Source organism: Bos taurus, chromosome 5 (genome assembly GCF_002263795.3).
Source record: "Bos taurus isolate L1 Dominette 01449 registration number 42190680 breed Hereford chromosome 5, ARS-UCD2.0, whole genome shotgun sequence".
Classification (NCBI taxonomy): domain Eukaryota; kingdom Metazoa; phylum Chordata; class Mammalia; order Artiodactyla; family Bovidae; genus Bos; species Bos taurus.
The window spans coordinates 83444682-83465542 of NC_037332.1; the positions used below are offsets into that span (position 1 = coordinate 83444682).

The following is a 20861-nucleotide window of genomic DNA, read 5'->3' on the forward strand; positions in this document are numbered from 1 at the left end:
GGAGAGAGAAAGAACATAGGAAAGGGAATGATTCTTTTCAAAGATTATTCAAATTGCTATTTGGAGAAAGGACCGGAAAAGGGAATGAAGCCAGGAAAGCAAGTAGATGAGATAGGAAGATAGAAAAGAGAGAGACAGTGGTATTGAAGATGACAGATTGGAGGAAATAGAGACACTGTATGTTATATCACTGGAAAAGGCAATGACACCCCATTCCAGTACTCTTGCCTGGAAAATCCCATGGGCCGAGGAGCCTGGTAGGCTGCAGTCCGTGGGGTTGCTAAGAGTCAGACACGACTGAGCGACTTCACTTTCACTTTTCACTTTCATGCATTGGAGAAGGAAATGGCAACCCACTCCAGTGTTCTTGCCTGGAGAATCCCAGGGACGGGGAAGCCTGGTGGGCTGCCGTCTATGGGGTCACACAGAGTCGGACCCTACTTAAGTGACTTAGCAGCATGTTATATCACACACATATACATATGCACAGGGCTTGATGCTTGATGTTGGATTCTGCATGTAAGGTGAGAGAAACACTGGGGAAAAGGATGCCCCCTGGGCTTCTGCTTTGAACAAATGGACAGAAATTGGTGTTATGCACAAGGATCCTAACTTTGGCAGTTAAAATGTTCTGGAAGGTCATTTGTTGATTCTTGGATAAATTGAATTTGAGGTGACTTGAGGAATGCATGAAACTGGATATAGAAATTAAGGGTTCAAAGGAATAATCTGGACTGATGATCTAAATTCTTCATGTTGACCAACCTCATGCTCATTCAAAGACCAGCTTATATCACCTCCGCGTTCATTTATTTTATCCCACTGTATTCCCACAGGCATTTTGATCATTCTGTTCTTTTAAGGTATGTTGGAATACTGTTAACTTCTTCTGGGTCACTGGCCCCCTACTTGAGGCAGGGGCTGCTCTTAATCACCCCTTTGTTTCCAATACTGAACACTGGTTTTGAAGCATAGCCTCAGAATAATGAATATTGTTGCAAATAATAGTTTGTCTATATGTTATAGGCTCAAAGACCCTGGGAAATAGGAAGGACCTTACAGGTTACCTTATCTGTTCACCAGTCCAAGGATGAATTGCTTTGCAATGATCCTGTTTCTGCTTTAAATTCTTCCTGTGAAAGCCATCTCACTACTTCAGGAGGAAACATCTGATTTGGAATAGCTAATAATTAGAAAGTTATTTTTTGATAACACATGCAATCCAGCCCACTTTCATGTTTGCCTACTGTTCAGAATGTTTGCTCCCCTGTCATCATGATAGCTTGGTTCAGACATTTGAGGTGCCATCGTAATTACAAAATTGCAAGCCTTTATAGATTGGGGTTCATGCTTTTTCATTTTGAATTTCCCAGGACTCCTCACCTAAGGCCTGAATAAGCATGTGTGGTATAAGTGTATTGAAAAGTATCCCTTTTTTGGCTTTTTGCTGTTAACACATCCCCATCTCTTTCAGACACTCCAGTCTGCCAGTGTCCCTTGTGAAATATAACAATCAGGATCAAACATCACATGTCACAAAGGGGCTGGAAAGCTTGGCTTATAGTCATCAGGACGTTATTTCTTAAATGCATCTGGAGATTTTTTTTTTTTAATGTTTGGCACTGTTGGAACCGGTAAACCATTTTTTCCCATGTAGTTGCTTACCATACCAAATACTTCCAATTTTTATTTTGTATGATTGATTTTTTTAACCTATGTTCTAAGAATTTTTATCTACTGCTATAGATTTCATCTTTGTTTTATGATAGTATGTGGTTTGTGTATATAACATATCATTTAGGATAGTTTCAATTACAAGTAACAAAATACCAGGCTGCTGCTGCTGCTGCTAAGTCGCTTCAGTCGTGTCCGACTCTGTGCAACCCCATAGACGGCAGCCCACCAGGCTCCCCTGTCCCTGGGATTCTCCAGGCAAGAACACTGGAGTGGGTCACCATTTCCTTCTCCAATGCATGAAAGTGAAAAGGGAAAGTGAAGTCGCTCAGTCGTGTCTGACTCTTTGCGACCCCATGGACTGCAGCCCACCAGGCTCCTCTGTCCATGGGATTTTCCAGGCAAGAGTACTGGAGTGGGGTGCCATTGCCTTCTCCAAATACCAGGCTAACAGTTTTTAAACAATAAAAATATTTGATTTTCCCTCATAATGGGAAGTCTGGAGGTACCAGTAGTTCTATAATTGATTCAGTGATGCAGTGATGTCTTCAAACACTCCGACCTTTTCCATATTCTCAGCTAAGTCTTTCTTATTATGTGGGTGCTGTCTCACCTCATGGTTGCAAAATGGCTGCCAGAATTTCAAGTAGCATTATCAGCTTTTTTTCTAAGCAGGGAGAAAGAGGGTACTGATGAAAAAGGGCTGTTGTATTGTATATTTGATCTTTTGTTTGTCTCACATGGCTTCTGTCTTTTCTAGAGGGAAAATCTCCCTTGAGAACACCTCCAGCCCCAGGATATTTCTCCTTATGCCTCATTTTCCAGAAATAGGTCAAGTGCTCATCACCATATCAGTCAGTAGCACAGGGAGATAGAACGACTCTTTTGGCTTAGACTAATTTCTGATTAATTTTTGAGGGCTAGGTAGAGTATATAAATATGAACCTTGACAGGTAGTCTGCACGAACCCTTGTGACATAGGGACTCTATATTAAATCATTTAACTTGTTGTTCTGTCTAAAGCTACACTGTGATCAGGGCTTCCCAGGCGGCCTAGTGCTCCTGCCAGTGCAGGAGATGCAGGTTTCATCCCTGGTCTAAGAAGATCCCCTGGAGAAGGAAATGGCAACCCACTCCTGAATTCTTGCTTGAGAACTCCATGGACAGAGTCCAGGGGGTCACAAAGAGTCAGATATGACTCAGCAACTAAACACAAACTGTTACCAATACCAAATTAGAGAAGTTCAAAAACAACAAATATTCACATCTGAGTGTATGCTTGAATGAATATTACACATAAAAATATGTTTGCCATTATCAGGAAAACATTTTAATGACATAAAACATTTTTCTCTGTAGAACACAGGGAACATTATGTTGAATATGTCATTTGTTCCCCAGTAGCCATTTTTAGGAAGAACAGGCTAAGAGCAGGATGAAAATATAACAAGTGCTCTGCTTAAGGTTACATAGCCAGCCACTTCCCAGTGAAGACCCTCTCAGTTCTCTGATGTACTTCATGAAGATCAAAATGGGTGGCAAGAGTTTAATGTTAATTGAGAAAGAATAGAGATTTTGGTTTTTGTTATTTACAGTGAAGTATAATACTTATGATACATTAGTCTGATTAATTTCTCTCATTTAAGAGAATAATATACAGGACTATTTCAGATATTTCAAGTTGGCATATTTTTTCATAGCTGCATTCATAAAGTATCATTATTGAAGTCATGCTAAAAGCAGAAAGTAGTCTAAGATTCTCCAAAGCTTAAAACAAATGCAAATTAATGTTTTTCAGATTGTTCGACATGACAGGACAATGGAACAAATAGTATTTCCTGTCCCCAATATATGTGAATACCTCACGCGAGAATCCAAGTGTCGCGTATTCAACACCACGGAGAGGGATGAACAGGGAAGTAAAGTGAATGACTTTTTCCAGCAAACTGAAGATCTCTACAATGAGATGAAGTGGCAGAAGAAAATCAGGAGTAAGTACAATGAACTGAAATGATCTGAGCATAATGAAAATGTTTTGAGCATAATGATAGATACACTAGTACTTTGGGATACATGACAGTGTTCGTTTCAATTGGCTCTTAATTTCTTGCTGTCTGATGTTACTGAAATCACTTATAAGCTTAAGCATGTAAGCTCTGTCTACAGTTGGAGCCAAGACACCTGTGGCTTAAGGAACGTAGAAGGTTCTGACTAATTAGATCATCTTTTAGTACTGATCCTATAGTTTTACAAATATTATGACATCCAAGTTTGCAGCTGTGGGTTTCAGCTGTGGAGCAGCGGCAGGTTTGAAGTCCATGAATAGGCCTTGACCGGCCTTAACAATCAGTGAATGGAGTGGAGAGATCCTGGCATAGGCATGCCTGTCCTCTTGTATCTGTGATCTTATAATCAGGTAGACTGTTGAGTGTTTTTTCTGAGACTCATTCCTTTTTTCAACATATCTGAATCTTGCCAAGTGGAAGTAAAAATTGTGTGACACTTGTATTCAAATCGGGCAAGGTTATAATGTAACACTTAAAAGTTACCGTCTTATAGTTCCTGTTGCATATTTCTCAGGTTTAAGTCTATTTGGAAATATTATGTAACAACCAAAATGGGAAAACAATCTGAAAAAGAATAGATACGTGTATATGTATAACTGAATCACTTTGCTGTGCACCTGAAATCAACACAACCTTGTTAATCAACTACACTCCAATAAGTTTTAAAAAGTTTTTAATCAGACTGTGAAAGGATTGAAAATTTTTCAATTCTAAAATAAACTTTACTTTCCCAGATGAAAAATATCATGAGTTTTTAATAAAAATCGTTGGGGTAAAACTTTTGATTAGGTCTTTTCTGACTATTGGAGAGATTTTCCAGACAACAGGCGTATGTTCTCAATACTTCTGTTCAACAGTGTTGCATCATTTTAGTATCCTGGGAATGTCAGTGATTATGGTTTATGAATTTGGTTGAGCTTGAGACATAACATCCTTGAATAAAGACTGTAGCATGCATTTTCAGACTTTCTTAGCAGGATATTTGAAAAAAAATAAAGCAATTACTCTCCCTTAGCACTTTCCTATGAAGAACCTTATGGAATTCAGAGAAACTTAGGTATTCATAGTACATAACAGAAACTCAATTTGAAAATCATTCATTTTATTCCTGACAAAAAGTAAATTGGATAATGAGCTAGTGCTTGTGGGGTCTGTGTTTTTGAGATAAATATTTTGTCATTTGTAAAGAAAAAAAAAAAAACCCTTAAAATAATTTCCAATATACAGTTTACTTTTAAAATTTGGAAGTAGCTTATGATGAGGTTTTAGACAGAATCTAATTCAGTTGATGGATTTGTTGTTACAAATGTATGTATCAACATCTTCTAATTTTGTCTTAATATTCTGCTTTTTAAAATGAGGACTCCTAATTCAGGAGCGATGAGAATGCAAATGCTTACAATTTATGATACATTAGTCAACTAAATGCCGTAGCTAATCATAGCCTACTCCAGTGTTGGAATGCTCTATTCCAAGAGAAAGAAAACAAGATGTACTGAAGGGAAGTCTAGTTTATAAGTAAGCAGCAGACTTGAGATTGGAATTCACAGAACATACTTTGAAAAGCTTAAAATTTCTATTTGAAAATTGAGATGGCTTTTCTCCTCAATTGACTCTTAATATTTTAAATCTAACGTTAAACTATTAAAAGTTAGACAGTGGACAAGACCTGAATATGTTGTGTGACAAACTCGTATGCATGACGTGTCTGTTCAGTTCTTTAGGAGAGGTGAAAGAAACTGAGTTTTGGCTTATGTAAATTTTATTCGGTAGATGCATCTATCAATTCATTTCTGGTGGCAGATACAGAATCCCATTTCTGAAAATATTCAGCAAAACCTCTCCCACTTATTGGTAGTTTTTGTTGTATCTTTCACTTACTTTTGCTGTTGCAAACCCAACAACTTCTTGGGAAGCATAAAGGTTTAAATCTTAGGTAATATTATAAATCACTAGTTCCCAGTAAGCAGTGCTGTGCCATGCTATTAAGTTTCAGAGTTTCAGGTAACTGTGACCGTGATTTGAAACTTTCACCAGAGATACATCTGTGCAAAGGGTAAGGGTGTTATTTTACTTTAAGACAGGGGAGTGAGACCAGTTAATTGATATTACTAAATTACACAGCAATGTATACCATTCCATTAAAAGGGGCTCCAGGTGACTGCTAAACTGCCTTCCCTCAACCTGCTCTAGGGATATAGTAAAGAGAATTAACCCAGAGTCATCTTTTCTGGCCAGAATTAGCAGTTGCAGAATTACTCACCCTTCTACAATAGCTTAGGTGTAAACTGGCTAAAGAAAAGAAGGAATCAAATGGAAAACTCCTTTATGGTATTGATGATAAATATTCTAAAATAAGTTGCATTAAATGTTTGTTTATATATGCTTTTATAGTAGTTTGCAAAAATGCACTTAGAAAGATGTTATTTCAGTAGGGCTCTGGTATTGAAATCAAAATTCATTTTCTGTTCCGTCCCACCGTGCCTCTTTCTTACTAGGTAATCCTGCCCTGTTCTGGTTCTCAAGGCATATTTCTCTTTGGGGGAGCATCTCCTTCAACCTGGCTGTGTTCATCAACTTAGCTGTGGCTCTCTTCTACCCATTTGGGGACGATGGAGATGAAGGCAAGTGCTTGTCTGTCTTTAAATGATAAGTATCTTAGAGTCTAAAAACAATACTTTTGATGCATGCCTCAACTATTTAGACCTTCCCAGTTACAACAATTTCATTCTTGTTAAATAGCTTTTCTCTATTCACTGGAAACAGAATTATTGTAAGTAGAATAGGCAGAAAATGATGGTCAATATAAATATTTTTCAAGAAGTTCATATACAGCAGAGCTGTATTGATAAATAAGGCAAGAAAAATATTTCTACCTTACTTTGTGAGCAAAAGCATTTTATGTATCATCTCAATCTTATAAATACATGGGAAAGTGAGAGATGTATGCCAAAATGTTGATTGTGATTATCTTAAGTAGTAGAATCTCTATTTTACTCTCTTTTCTTTGCTTTTGGTATTGTCTAAGGATTCTACAGTGAGCATGCAGATAATTTGAAAAATAATTTTAAATGTATAGCATAAGGCAGATTATAATAATACAGCACAAAGGATATTGACCATGAAGTTAATATTATCAAACTGCTGATACATGCGAAAGCAAAGACAAGAAAAATTATCCCATGTTAAGTGAAACGGAAAATAGGAGGAGGATACACTAAAGGCTGTGGAAATTAAGTTTTCTTTAAATCTGGCAAAAGAACATGGGAGAATATGTCACAATCTGTATCCTGATTGGGATACAATCAGGTAGATAACTTTGGAAGGGGCATTGAAAGAATGGCTCAGAGGACAGGATGAGAGATACGAGCAAATAATAACCACAAGATGCTTTTGTATCTCATCAGTTTATAGGATTATGTGAGAATTTAATGAGATGTTGTAGGTAAAGCATTAAGAATAGCAACTAGTAATAATATACCAAAAAATAAAACTTGAATTTGCCACTCATCTTCAACTATTTACATAGCACTTACATTTTATCTGGGCTTCCCTGGTGGCTCAGACAGTAAAGAATCTGCTTGTAATGCAGGAAACACAGGTTCAATTGAGGTTGGGAGATCCCCTGGAGAAGGAAATGGCAACCCACTCCAGTATTGTTGCCTGGAGAACTTCTTGGACAGAGGAGCCTGGTGACCTGTAGTCCATGGGGTCACAAAGAGTCAGACACGACTGAGCGATTAACACTACTACTACTAATCATTTGATAAAGCTTAGCTGTTGTTGTTACAAGATGAATATTAGTACTACAAAGGGAAGCTCAGTGGAAATGAGGGTTAGAGAAGAGCAAGAGATATTTAAACCTATTTCAGATGTGAGTAGGAAGAGGAGTGAGCAGGAAGGGAAATGGGAGTGCAGAAGTAATTTGCTATTTCTAAGGTCTGTTACAGATGGCAGATAGTAAAGTTCTAGCCTTTGGGTATAATCTGAGTAGTTTTGGAAAGGTTTGATTTTTTTTAGAAGGTACGCCAGTGCTAATAAAAGGATATTTGACAAGGGAGTAGATGTGTGAGTTAAATAGCAATGAAAACATAGCAAATATTTGGCCGTCCATTGTGGGGAAGTTGCAAATACAGCAGGAAGTGGAAACAGCTCTCTTCACTGTGTTTAGTCTCATTTAGTGATGATAGCCCTCTTGGCACAAAAGAACCTAACTTTCCTAAGGAGAGAAGTCCAGCCTGAAATGATAAATTAGTATCATCTGCATAAGGAATGCTAACTAGATTGTAGCATCCGGGTAAATAGAGCATAAAGTCTTAGATATAGAAGCAGTTCTGGAAATTATCTAATATCAAATCATCATTGACACATAAAGAGATGGAAGCCCAGAGAACAGCAGATCTAAGACTAGATGGTTAAAGCATTTGTTTGTGCTCTCAGACTTTTCTGCAGGATGATTAGGTTAGAAGCGTGTCAATAACAGGTGCCCCTTTATACAGGGGCATCATCTTCCCTAAGTTCTATTCCATCATATACCTTACAAGACCACCAGAGCCAAAGTATATAGCCTGTTCTGCTACCTATTATACGTTAAATATGATGGCGATGGGCACAGGTACCCCTCTGTACATCTACACTTTACTCATTCAGGAGAAAGTAAAGCATCTGATATATTTTTTCATATTTGCCTAATAACAGTTGTAACAGTATTGCTAATGATGATAATAGCAACTGTTATTGTTTACTGTTTAAATTGGATCAGGCAAAGTGCTGAGCACAATGCATACATAATTCCATGTAATCTTCCTGACAGTTCTATAAAGTAAGTACTTCATCCTTCTGGATGAAGAACTTGAGGCTTTGGAAGATTTGACCAGTAATTCGGGAGTCTGGAAATACATACTTTTTAACAAGTTTCTGGAGGTGTTACTAATACAACTGGTCCTTGAACAAGAACTTGAAACCACATATATTGGTAAAACTGGGAATGAGGCTCCAGCCTCAGAAAGAAATAGACCCCATAGACTTAGCCTGCCAGGCTCCTCTGTCCATGGAATTCACCAGGCAAGAATACTGGAGTGGGTTGCCATTTCCTTCTCCAGAAGATCTTCCCGACCCAGGAGTTGAACCCAGGTCTCCTGCATTGCAGGCAGACACTTTAACCTCTGAGCCACCAGGGAAGCAGAAAGAAATAAGACCAACAAAGACAAGGCAGGAAGACGAGGTATGTCCTCTTCAGGTGCAGGTGTGCACTGTACTCTTCAGATGGGACTGAATAGAGGTGAACAGCAGTAACCAAGGTGGAGGCTCACTCCTAAGTATCTGGGTGTGGGTATGGCACTAAGGGGGAAGGGAAAGCATGAGCTGCCATTTTGGCAGTATGGAACCCCAAGGTTATATTTGGATAATCTGATTACAGTTCTAGATGAGTTATTTAATTATAGCTCCATGAATAAGGTTACAGTTTTGATCAGGATTAGCTGAGCCTCTAACCTTCAGTTACATGCTGTGCATAGCTGGGAAGGCTGAGAAAGCAAAGTTAAGACTGATTACTATACTTGGCCATCAGAACTGGCTGGAGAAGGTAAATTCTGTGCTGGACATGCAAGTCTCTAACGGTGGATTTTGTCAAGCATAGACTGGATGACTCCTTGGCTGGGATGCTTTGAGATGATTTAAAGATGAATTAGTTGATCATTAAGATTCCTTCTAAAAAGTGCTACAGAAAATGATGGGAATGTGTCAAAGAACACAGGATTCAACTTGAAAGGTCTCCCAGTGGCCAAGTCTGTGGAAATTTTGAGATAAAAATGGTTACAGTAATACATAATAACCCACAGAATAAAATAAGAATCCGGGAATCCTCCTGGTAGAGGAGAAAGCTCTTCCTTACAATAGTATTCCTGTTAATCAGTGTAGGAAGAGTAATAGAAATAGAATGTTGCTGTTTGGCAAATACCATATAATAGTAATAACCATCACTGGATGCTAAAATTAATAGAGAAGTGTTAGATGAGAAAGTATAATGAGAAACAGGATATTGATGTAGTCAAAGTATTTCCCCATAATATACTTATTATGAAAGAGAGTGACTTTAAAGTGGAGAAATCACTTTAATTATGTGATCAATGTTAATGTCACCAGTGAAGAGACAGCAACATCAGGTGCCTCTTGACATGATGTGCTGATAAGGATATGGCATCTTGGACAAAAACACGTAAAGTGAGGAAATTTCAGACAAATCCAGAATGAGAAATATTCTACAAAATAATTGGCCAGTACTCTTGAAGCTTGTGAAGTCAAAGGAGTGCTGAGGAATTAAAAGAGACTAAGAGACATGACAGCTAAATGTGATGTGTGATCCTGGTTCAGAAAAGAAGACATATTTGTGCAGTTCATGAACTTGGAATAAAGGTCTGTAGATTAAAGCGGTTGCTGTTCAGTCACTAAGTGTCCAACTCTGTGACTCCATGGACTGCAGCACTCCAGGCTCCTCTGTCCTCCACTATCTTCTGGGGTTTATTCAAATTCATGTCCATAGAGTCAGTGATGGTATCTAACCATCCCATCCTCTGCTGTCCCCTTCTCCTGTTGTCTTCAATCTTTTCCATCATCAGAGTCTTTTCCGTGAGTCAGCTCTTGACATCAAGTAGCCAAAGTATTGGAGCTTCAGCTTCAGCATCAGTCCTTCCAATGAATATTCAGGGTTGATTTCCTTTTGGATTGACTGGTTTGATCTCCTTGCAGTCCAGGGACTCTGAACAGTCTTCTCCAGCACCACAATTTGAAAACATCAGTTCTGTGGTGCTCAGCCTTCTTTATGGTCTAACTCTATTAATGTAATATATCATATTAATTTCTGGACATTGATCATTGTTGTGTGATTATGTAAGGTGTCAATATTTGGGGAAGCCAGGTAAAGAGACAATGAGAATTTTGTATTATATTTGCAACTGTAACATTAGTCAGAAAAAGTTCTAAAATAAAAAGTTAAAAAAGAAAAAATAAGTAAATATGAGGATTCCATCCAGCTCTGAGGTTCCTGGATTCTGGGTAGAAGTTGATCACAAAATCACCTGGTGAATCCTGAGCCAGAAAAAAAGACCTGTGGTCCAAACAGGCCACCTTTTCCAACCCCAGATCCTAATACAAGCTGCTCTGGAGTCACTTTGGCTTATGTGTCAGGTGAGGACAGAGAGGCTGGCAGCGGGGGGAATGGGCTGTGTATGCTGTCTCCAAGGGTATTTTCCAGCCTGAACACACAGTGAGTTTGTGGGAATCACTTGTGTCCAGATATCTGGTTCATGCTTAGGTTATAATATTAACTGAGGGAACAGTGTCTGCCTTCAACCAGGGTAGTAGCGTACGATAATAAAAGGGAGATACTTAGTGGAAGGTGATTCTCAGAGTACCAGCTTGTAATACGTCCACCCTCCCAACCCCTACTGCAAATAATCTCCTTCCGTAGTCAGGCTTTGCAGAGCTTTCTTTGAATGCCTTCAAGAATCCAGGGCCTATTGGTGTGGGTTTTGGTGTGGGTTTCCTTGTTTGGTTGATTAGTTTATATGCTTAAAATGTGCTTCTCTAAAAATGAAACTTTTGCCAAAGTTAGGGAATGAGGTCATGCTGGTTGTGGCTGAAGCCACAGCTATCGATGCTAGGGAATCTCCTAGATGTCCACTCAGAAGTTGAACATTGCCATGCCAACCATCCCTGCCCAGTTTGGCAAAGGCAGAGGGGTTAGCAGAGAACTGTGCCTTCTTTTATCCATTTAGCCGAAGAAGGCAATGGCACCCCACTCCAGTACTCTTGCCTGGAAAATCCAATGGACGGAGGAGCCTGGTAGACTGCAGTCCATGGGGTCTGTAGGAGTCAGACACGACTGAGCGACTTCACTTTCACTTTTCACTTTCATGCATTGGAAAAGGAAATGGCAACCCACTCCAGTGTTCTTGCCTGGAGAATCCCAGGGACGGGGAGCCTGGTGGGCTGCCGTCTATGGGGTTGCACAGAGTCGGACACGACTGAAGAGACTTAGCAGCAGCAGCAGCAGCATATCCATTTAGCATGTGATTTTTTAAAAATACTGTGTTCAAATTTGGAATGTCATTCTTTTTCCCTCAAGTGCTTTGTGTTAAAGGAAATAAATCTTCAAGGTGATTTTAATTCATTCACCTTAATAGCAACCACTGATAGAGTGTGGCTGGATGCCAGACACTGTGCTCGACCCTAGAGATACAAACACTGGGAAAACTGACCTTGTCCTCAAGGAGCTTATAGTCTAGTTAAAGGATGAAGAAGGGAATGAGACACAGTAGTAAAGAACACCCATAGATTTGTCTAATTTGCATTAGCCAGATTGAGAAGGGGGAAATAGGAAATTCTTACAAGTCTCTGCTGGAGGCTGAGGAGTGGAGAGAGGGGAGTAAGATGCAGCGTGTTTTATAAGTTAGCAGTACCCAATCTTTTTGGCTTCCCTGATGCCTCACAGCTAAGGAATCTTCCTGCAGTTCAGGAGAAATAGTTTGATTCCCAAGTTGGGAAGATTCCCTGGAGGAAAGCATGGCAACCCACTCCAGTATTCCTGCCTGGAGAATCCCATGGACAGAGGAACCTAGTGGGCTACAGTCCTTGGGGTTGCAAAGATTTGGACATGACTGAAGCAACTTAGCATGCACACACAACTTTTTGGCACCAGGGACCAGTTTCATAGAAGACAGTTTTTCCCTAGACCATGGCATGTGAGCTATGGAGAGTGGCTGTAAATACAGATGAAGCTTCACTCGCTCAGTACTGGTTTGTGGCCCAGGGATTGGGAACCCCTGCTATAAGTAAACTTAAAACAAGTCAGTGTGAAGTAGATAGGAGAGTAGAATTGAAGTCTCCAGTGTTTCTGTTTGAATTTTCTTTTATTACGGACAAGTGTTATACTCTAATATTTTAAAATGTATAAAGTGAATTCTTAAATTTTTTTCTATTATAAAATAAGGCACGATCATTATAGAAAATTAATACAAACATCAAGAAGACAGCCCCCTCTTTCCACCATTAATGGATTAAAAAATGGCTTTGATAGTCTACTGTTTTCTAAAGTTTGTCAGAGGATTTCAGTTTATTTTTCTAGCTGAAGATCAAATCTTCAGCTAAAAACCAATATGATCATTCTTACAAAATATAATTACAAATTGTTGTCAATTGAAAATAGTGTAAGTAGCCATTTAAGTAACTTTTAAATTTATTTACCCTTCACAAATACATACTTAACATTAAACTATATGCAGGAGCCTGGTGGGCTGCCATCTATGGGGTCGCACAGAGTCAGACACAACTGAAGCGACTTAGCAGCAGCAGCAGCAGCAGCAGGGTACTAAGCTAGACACTGTTTGAGTTCTCTCTACAAAGGGATCAAATGTCCAGTTTTAAGTTCATGGTTATAATTTCTCATTGGATCAAGAGGAAATCTCAGCAAGCCAGGTCCTGTCTGAGAAAGGGTGGTCAAGTTGTGGTTAGCTTCTCAGGCATTAGTGACCATGCACAGCGTGACTGTCAGTGCCAAAGTTGGGACTTTTAAAATAAGAATGTCACACCAAGACGTTGCTTATGAATTATACCGAAGAATCTAGCGATTGGATGAGAGTTAAGTGTGCAAAGATGTTGGCAGTTTTACTAAACTTAAGAGTGAAGCTCCACAACTTGGGGAATTTATAACTAGAGATGGACTTACTCAAAACGAGCTCACAGGTTATGTTTCTATTTGTAGTCAACAAATAATTGGTGCTTCCCAGGTGGCACTAAAGAACCTGCCTGCCAACGCAGGAGATGGAAGAGACTTGGGTTCGATCCCTGGGTCAGGAAGATCCCCCAGAGGAGGGAATGGCTACCCACTTCAGTATTCTTGTCTGGAGAATTCCATGAACAGAGGAGCCTGCCATGCCCATGGGGTTGCAGAGTCGGACACGACTAAGCAACTAACACTTTTACTTTCACACACACATATATATAAATACACTTATGTGTTTTAACAGTGAAAGTTTAGGTGTGTTTCATTAAAAAATGGATATTTTACATTCTGAATCTATAACTTAAAAACACTTTTTAAACTTTATTTATTTATTTTTGGCTGTGCTGGGCCTCCGTTGCTGCTCACAGGCTTTCTCTAGTTGTGGCGAGCAGGGGCTACTCTTCACTGCAGTGAGAGAGCTTCTCACTGTGGTGGCTTCTGCTCTTGCAGAGCACACAGGTTGCAAAGAGTCCTTCAGTGGTTGCAGCACTTGGACTCCCAGACTCTAGAGCACAGACTCAATAGTTGAGGCACAAGGGCCTAGTAGCTCAGAGGCACGTGGGATCTTCCTGCATCAGGAATTGAACCCGTGTCTCCTGCATTGGCAGGCAGATGCTTTACCCCTAAGCCACCTTAAGAACTTGATAATAATTTAACAGGACAAGACATGAGTTCAGTGCTTGATTCCAAATGACTTACCTGAACGAGTGGAAAATCCCTGTTTTGTCATCTCCCCTCTGACTTCATCAGCCTAAATTAGGCCAAGAGTGTTCCCCCTTAATTTACTTCTGCAAATATAGCATCGCTTGACCATCAGAGGGGGATTCCTTGAATACACATGTCAGTGCAAACATTAATAAATTGTCCTTTTTAAAAAAGGAAATGTATTTATAAACCCCTTCTGGGGCCATTTCTAAAGAAACTTTTGTTGCAATGGAGTTTAGTTTTGAAACATTTGGAGTTTTGTTTTCTGATGAAGTAAATAGCTGAACATTATTTTTAGAAGTTGAAAAACACACACATATACCTATGCATTCATACACATAAACGCACTTGTGTGTTTTAACAGTTAAAGCTTAGGTCTGTTTCATAAAAAGTAGAGAGTGTGCATTCTGAATTCTTTAATATAATATAAAAACTTGATTATAATAAAACAGGACAAGGTACGAGTTCAGGGCCTGATTCCATTTGATTTAGCTGAATAGTTGATGGCCATTAATCATGCATTTTGAATTAAGATTTCCAAAATGAGAAATCCCTATCCAAAGCATCTAGCATGACTCCCTCTGGAAAGAAAGACACACAGGTTTCAGAACTAATGTAAGGAGCATTGACTAGTGAGTATTTTAGCAGCCTGGGATTCATCACAAGCTTTCTGGAAATGTAGGTGGTGCTTGTGGTAAAGAATCCACCTGCCAACTCAGGAGACTTAAGAGATGGTGGTTCAATCCCTAAGTCCAGAAGATCCCCTGGAGGAGGAAATGGCAATCTACTCCAGTATTCTTGCCTGGAAAATCCCATGGACAGAGGAGCTGGGGGTGGGAGGGGGCTACATTCTATAAGATCATGAAGAGTCAGACACCACTGAGTGTCTGAGTACAACAAATAATGAATAATGTGTACAAAGACATCTCCTCTAAATATACAGTGTGTTCAGTTCAGTCACTCAGTTGTGTCCAACTCTGTGAACCCATGGACTGCAGCACACCAGGCTTCCATGTCCATCACCAACTCCCAGAGCCTACTCAAACTCATGTCCATCGCGTCGGTGATGCCATCCAACCATCTCATCCTCTGTTGTTCCCTTCTCTTTGCGCCTTCAATCTTTCCCAGCAACAGGGTCTTTTTCAATGAGTCAGTTCTTCGCATCGGGTGGCCAAAGTATTGGAGTTTCAGCTTCAGCATCAGTCCTTCCAATGAATATTCAGGACTGATCTCCTTTAGGATGGACTGGTTGGATCTCCTTGCAATCCAAGGGACTCTCATGAGTCTTCTCCAACACCACAGTTCAAAAGCATCAATTCTTCAGTGCTCAACTTTCTTTATAGTCCAACTCTCAGATCCATACTGACTACTGGAAAAACCATAGCTTTGACTAGACGGACCTTTTTTGAAGTAATGTCTCTGCTCTTTAATATGCTGTCTAGGTTGATCATAGCTTTTCTTCCAAAGAGCAAGCATCTTTTAATTTCATGGCTGCAGTCACCATCTGCAGTGATTTTGGAGCCCCCCAAAATAGTCTGTCACTGTTTCCATTGTTTCCCCATCTATTTTCCATGAAGCGATAGGACCGGATGCCATGATCTTAGTTTTCTGAATGTAGAGTGGGTTACTTTGAAATTCAGTGTTTTACAACTTGTGTTGCTCTATTATATGAAATTGGTTCAGTTCTGTCCCTCAGTCATGTCCAACTCTTTGTGACCCCGTGAACTGCACCACATCAGGCTTCCCTGTCCATCACCAACTCCTGGAGCTTGCTCAGACTCATGTCTATCAAGTTGCTGATGCCATCCAACCATCTCATCCTCTGTTGTCCCCTTCTTCTCCTGCCTTCAATCTTTCCCTGCATCAGGGTCTTTTCCAATGAGTCAGTTCTTCACATCAGGTGGCCAAAGTATTGGAGTTTCATATATATATATAATATATAAAATAGAGTGGCAAATGATTTAACATGTTCCAGTTCTGTTCTTAGTAAAAATAAACTCCTTCCACATTTTACAGGTACTCTTTCACCGATGTTCTCAATTCTGCTTTGGATAGCAGTGGCAATCTGCACATCTATGCTGTTTTTCTTCTCCAAGCCTGTGGGTATTCGGCCATTTCTTGTGTCAGTAATGCTCAGATCAATATATACAATAGGTCTTGGGCCTACATTAATACTTCTTGGTGCAGCAAATGTAAGTACTTTATTTAGTTTTGTACTGTTTTAGATTAATTAAAAGTGTACTAAATATAAAAGCATAACTCTATGCTTTAACTCTGTAAATAAATTCTAATTTATTGTGAATCCAAATTAAATTGAGTTTAATGTGTACCTTCTTCACTGACTTTTTAGAGAAAGAAAAAATGGCAAGTGAAAATTTTATATATTTAGGATGGTAGCATTTGGGGCATGACCCAGTTCTGCACTCAATTTAACCCAATCCAATTTTAATGCTTTCGGCATCCTATATGGGCAGCTATTGACAAAAATGACTCCGAATGACTGTTAACATTCTAAAGTAACTTCTAAATCATCCAAGAAAGATTAAATTATATTCAGTAGAATTTTAGAAGTGAGTATCTTTTATAAAATGACCAAAGGAAAAGGATCGCTACAAGAGAAAATAGGAAATTGGGCTTTTTTAATGTGAACACCACCTATTAACTTGTGAAAGACATAGATGAGATGAAGTTTTTTCTTTTTCGCTGTATTTTAAAATATTAGAACAAGGGAGCACATTTCACAACCTTACTAGGTAAGTTTAGGATAAGTAAGCCAGACTACTATTGCAGATAGCAGTAATTTTGCCCAAGTGATAAAATTTTAAAGGGACGAAACAACTTTCTGTGTGGCACAGATGAAAAGGGATATTAAGAAACAATAAATCACCAGGTTGATGAAAGAACAAGTTGCCATGTAGGCAAATAAATCTTGCTAATATGTCCACTGCATGCCTAAGCACTTTCTATACTTTTAACTGCATTTCTAGCATAATGTCCTATATTCTGGTGTCTGTGTATCTGTATCTGGTATCTCCCCTTCTACGTAAGTTTTTAAGAAGAATGAGTAATCATTCAAAGTCTGGAACATGATTGGTACTCAACAAATGTTTCTTAAGTAAATTAAGTAATGAGTGAGTAGATGAATGGGTGAAAGATTATCTTTGTATTCTTACACAATTACAGTGCCTCGCCATAAAAAATGTGGCAAATATATATTGAAAATGAAAAAATGAAATAATCAACTAAAGTTCTGAGAATTATAAAGCTGAGCTAGTATGGCCAAATCTATGTTTGTGATCTCTATTATAATTCTTCAAAAATTGAACGTGATATATATGACAGATACGTACATATATATGTGGTGGATACATATATACATATATGTATATGACAGATATACTTTCTGTCTGACCTGGCATGCTATAGTCCATGGGGTCGCAAAGAGTCAGACAGGACAGAATGACTGAACTAAACTGAACTGATATGACAGATATATTTATATGTTTATATATATTAAACTAGAACATTCAGGTCACCATATTACCAATTATTCTGCAGTCATTGTGAATAAAGTGAAGTATACTCTACATACAAAGAGTTTATCAGTAAAAATTCTGTAAAGTACCAAATATATTTTTCTATAAGTTTCTTGAGGGCAGAGGTTGTCACATTCGTAGATATAATCCTGTCCACCTCAATCCTTGCCCCATTTTACTTTACCTTAATACCTAGTACTTAAATATTCAAAAATGGTTTACATGAATTGAACTTGTACTTTTTGTGCTTTAGAAATAAGCTAATTTTGCAGTATTTCCAGCAGGTGAGTTAAGGAATCTTCATGGCTTTGTCTGATTTTTTCTAAGCCTATTACTACTTACAGCTTATTATTTTTTCTTTAAAAAACTCAATGACTATTGAACCCTATTATTTGAAGAAGCAAATAATATGCATACAGTAATAGCTGATTCTCAATAAGACATTAATCCAAGTGAGAAAATTCAAATTTGATCAGTGAAATAATAGCTAGACAGAGTTTGACCCAAAATAACAGCATATATTGGGTCTCCAATAGAGGATTTATGTTCTTGTCATCCAGAAGTTTCAAGAATATATAAAGAAATAGGAATAACATTTTATAGTCTATTGGTAAAACCGAAACCATTAGGAATATTTTCCCCCTCGGGAGACAGGATAAAAAGATAACTTCTGCCTAGTTTGGTGAAAATAGTTCCAATATAAGAAATGACTGTTTGTTTGACTGACAAGTTTTATACTTTAATTTCTTCATGAGAAGAAATATACCTGGAGATAAAACTTTCTTTTTTTTTTTTTTTTTTTATTTTTATTTTTATTTTTTTTTTAATTTTATTTTATTTTTAAACTTTACATAATTGTATTAGTTTTGCCAAATATCAAAATGAATCCACCACAGGTATACATGTGTTCCCCATCCTGACCCCTCCTCCCTCCTCCCTCCCCATACCCTCCCTCTGGGTCGTCCCAGTGCACTAGCCCCAAGCATCCAGTATCGTGCATCGAACCTGGACTGGCAACTCGTTTCTTACATGATATTTTACATGTTACAATGTCATTCTCCCAAATCTTCCCACCCTCTCCCTCTCCCACAGAGTCCATAAGACTGTTCTATACATCAGTGTCTCTTTTGCTGTCTCGTACACAGGGTTATTGTTACCATCTTTCTAAATTCCATATATATGCGTTAGAATACTGTATTTATGTTTTTCCTTCTGGCTTACTTCACTCTGTATAATAGGCTCCAGTTTCATCCACCTCATTAGAACTGATTCAAATGTATTCTTTTTAATGGCTGAGTAATACTCCATTGTGTATATGTACCACAGCTTTCTTATCCATTCATCTGCTGATGGACATCTAGGTTGCTTCCATGTCTTGGCTATTATAAACAGTGCTGCGATGAACATTGGGGTACACGTGTCTCTTTCCCTTCTGGTTTCCTCAGTGTGTATGCCCAGCAGTGGGATTGCTGGGTCATAAGGCAGTTCTATTTCCAGTTTTTTAAGGAATCTCCACACTGTTCTCCATAGTGGCTGTACTAGTTTGCATTCCCACCAACAGTGTAAGAGGGTTCCCTTTTCTCCACACCCTCTCCAGCATTTATTATTTGTAGACTTTTGGATCGCAGCCATTCTGACTGGTGTGAAATGGTACCTCATAGTGGTTTTGATTTGCATTTCTCTGATAATGAGTGATGTTGAGCATCTTTTCATGTGTTTGTTAGCCATCTGTATGTCTTTTTTGGAGAAATGTCTATTTAGTTCTTTGGCCCATTTTTTGATTGGGTCGTTTATTTTTCTGGAGTTGAGCTGTAGGAGTTGCTTGTATATTTTTGAGATTAGTTGTTTGTCGGTTGCTTCATTTGCTATTATTTTCTCCCATTCTGAAGGCTGTCTTTTCACCTTGCTAATAGTTTCCTTTGATGTGCAGAAGCTTTTAAGGTTAATTAGGTCCCATTTGTTTATTTTTGCTTTTATTTCCAATATTCTGGGAGGTGGGTCATAGAGGATCCTGCTGTGATGTATGTCGGAGAGTGTTTTGCCTATGTTCTCCTCTAGGAGTTTTATAGTTTCTGGTCTTACGTTTAGATCTTTAATCCATTTTGAGTTTATTTTTGTGTATGGTGTTAGAAAGTGGTCCAGTTTCATTCTTTTACAAGTGGCTGACCAGATTTCCCAGCACCACTTGTTAAAGAGATTGTCTTTAATCCATTGTATATTCTTGCCTCCTTTGTCAAAGATAAGGTGTCCATATGTGCGTGGATTTATCTCTGGGCTTTCTATTTTATTCCATTGATCAATATTTCTGTCTTTGTGCCAGTACCATACTGTCTTGATAACTGTGGCTTTGTAGTAGAGCCTGAAGTCAGGTAGGTTGATTCCTCCAGTTCCATTCTTCTTTCTCAAGATCGCTTTGGCTATTCGAGGTTTTTTGTATTTCCATACAAATTGTGAAATTATTTGTTCTAGCTCTGTGAAGAATACTGTTGGTAGCTTGATAGGGATTGCGTTGAATCTATAAATTGCTTTGGGTAGTATACTCATTTTCACTATATTGATTCTTCCAATCCATGAACATGGTATATTTCTCCATCTATTAGTGTCCTCTTTGATTTCTTTCACCAGTGTTTTATAGTTTTCTATATATAGGTCTTTAGTTTCTTTAGGTAGATATATTCCTAAGTATTTTATTCTTTCTGTTGCAATGGTGAATGGAATTGTTTCCTTAATTTCTCTTTCTGTTTTCTCATTATTAGTGTATAGGAATGCAAGGGATTTCTGTGTGTTGATTTTATATCCTGCAACTTTACTGTAGTCATTGATTATGACATGATCCTCTACATAGAAAACCCTAAAGAGTCCACCAGAAAATTACTAAAACTTTCTTATTAACTTTGTCAATCTGTGGGTACTCTGAAGCATTCAGAGCATAAAACACTTACTTGCACAACCCCTAAATAATGCATTATTATCTGCCTGTCTAGAGCATGTTGACTGAAAAAAAAATAATCAGCTTTCATTTGGGACAAATTAAATGGAATAATTATAATTTTGATATGATAAATATTGATAGAGTTTTTATCTATAGTTTTTGTATTA

The 20861-nt window shown here is 38.4% G+C and overlaps 1 protein-coding gene across 3 annotated transcripts in view; it reads left to right on the forward strand.

Annotated features, from left to right (window-relative positions):
* ITPR2 (inositol 1,4,5-trisphosphate receptor type 2) overlaps positions 1 to 20861 on the forward strand; it is a 591729-nt gene that overhangs the window by 461434 nt on the left and 109434 nt on the right. For all 3 annotated transcript variants that reach the window (XM_024991354.2, NM_174369.2, XM_059886107.1), the window contains 3 exon segments: positions 3473 to 3665; positions 6239 to 6364; positions 16243 to 16418. In XM_024991354.2, coding sequence (XP_024847122.1) covers positions 3473 to 3665; positions 6239 to 6364; positions 16243 to 16418 — 495 coding nt within the window.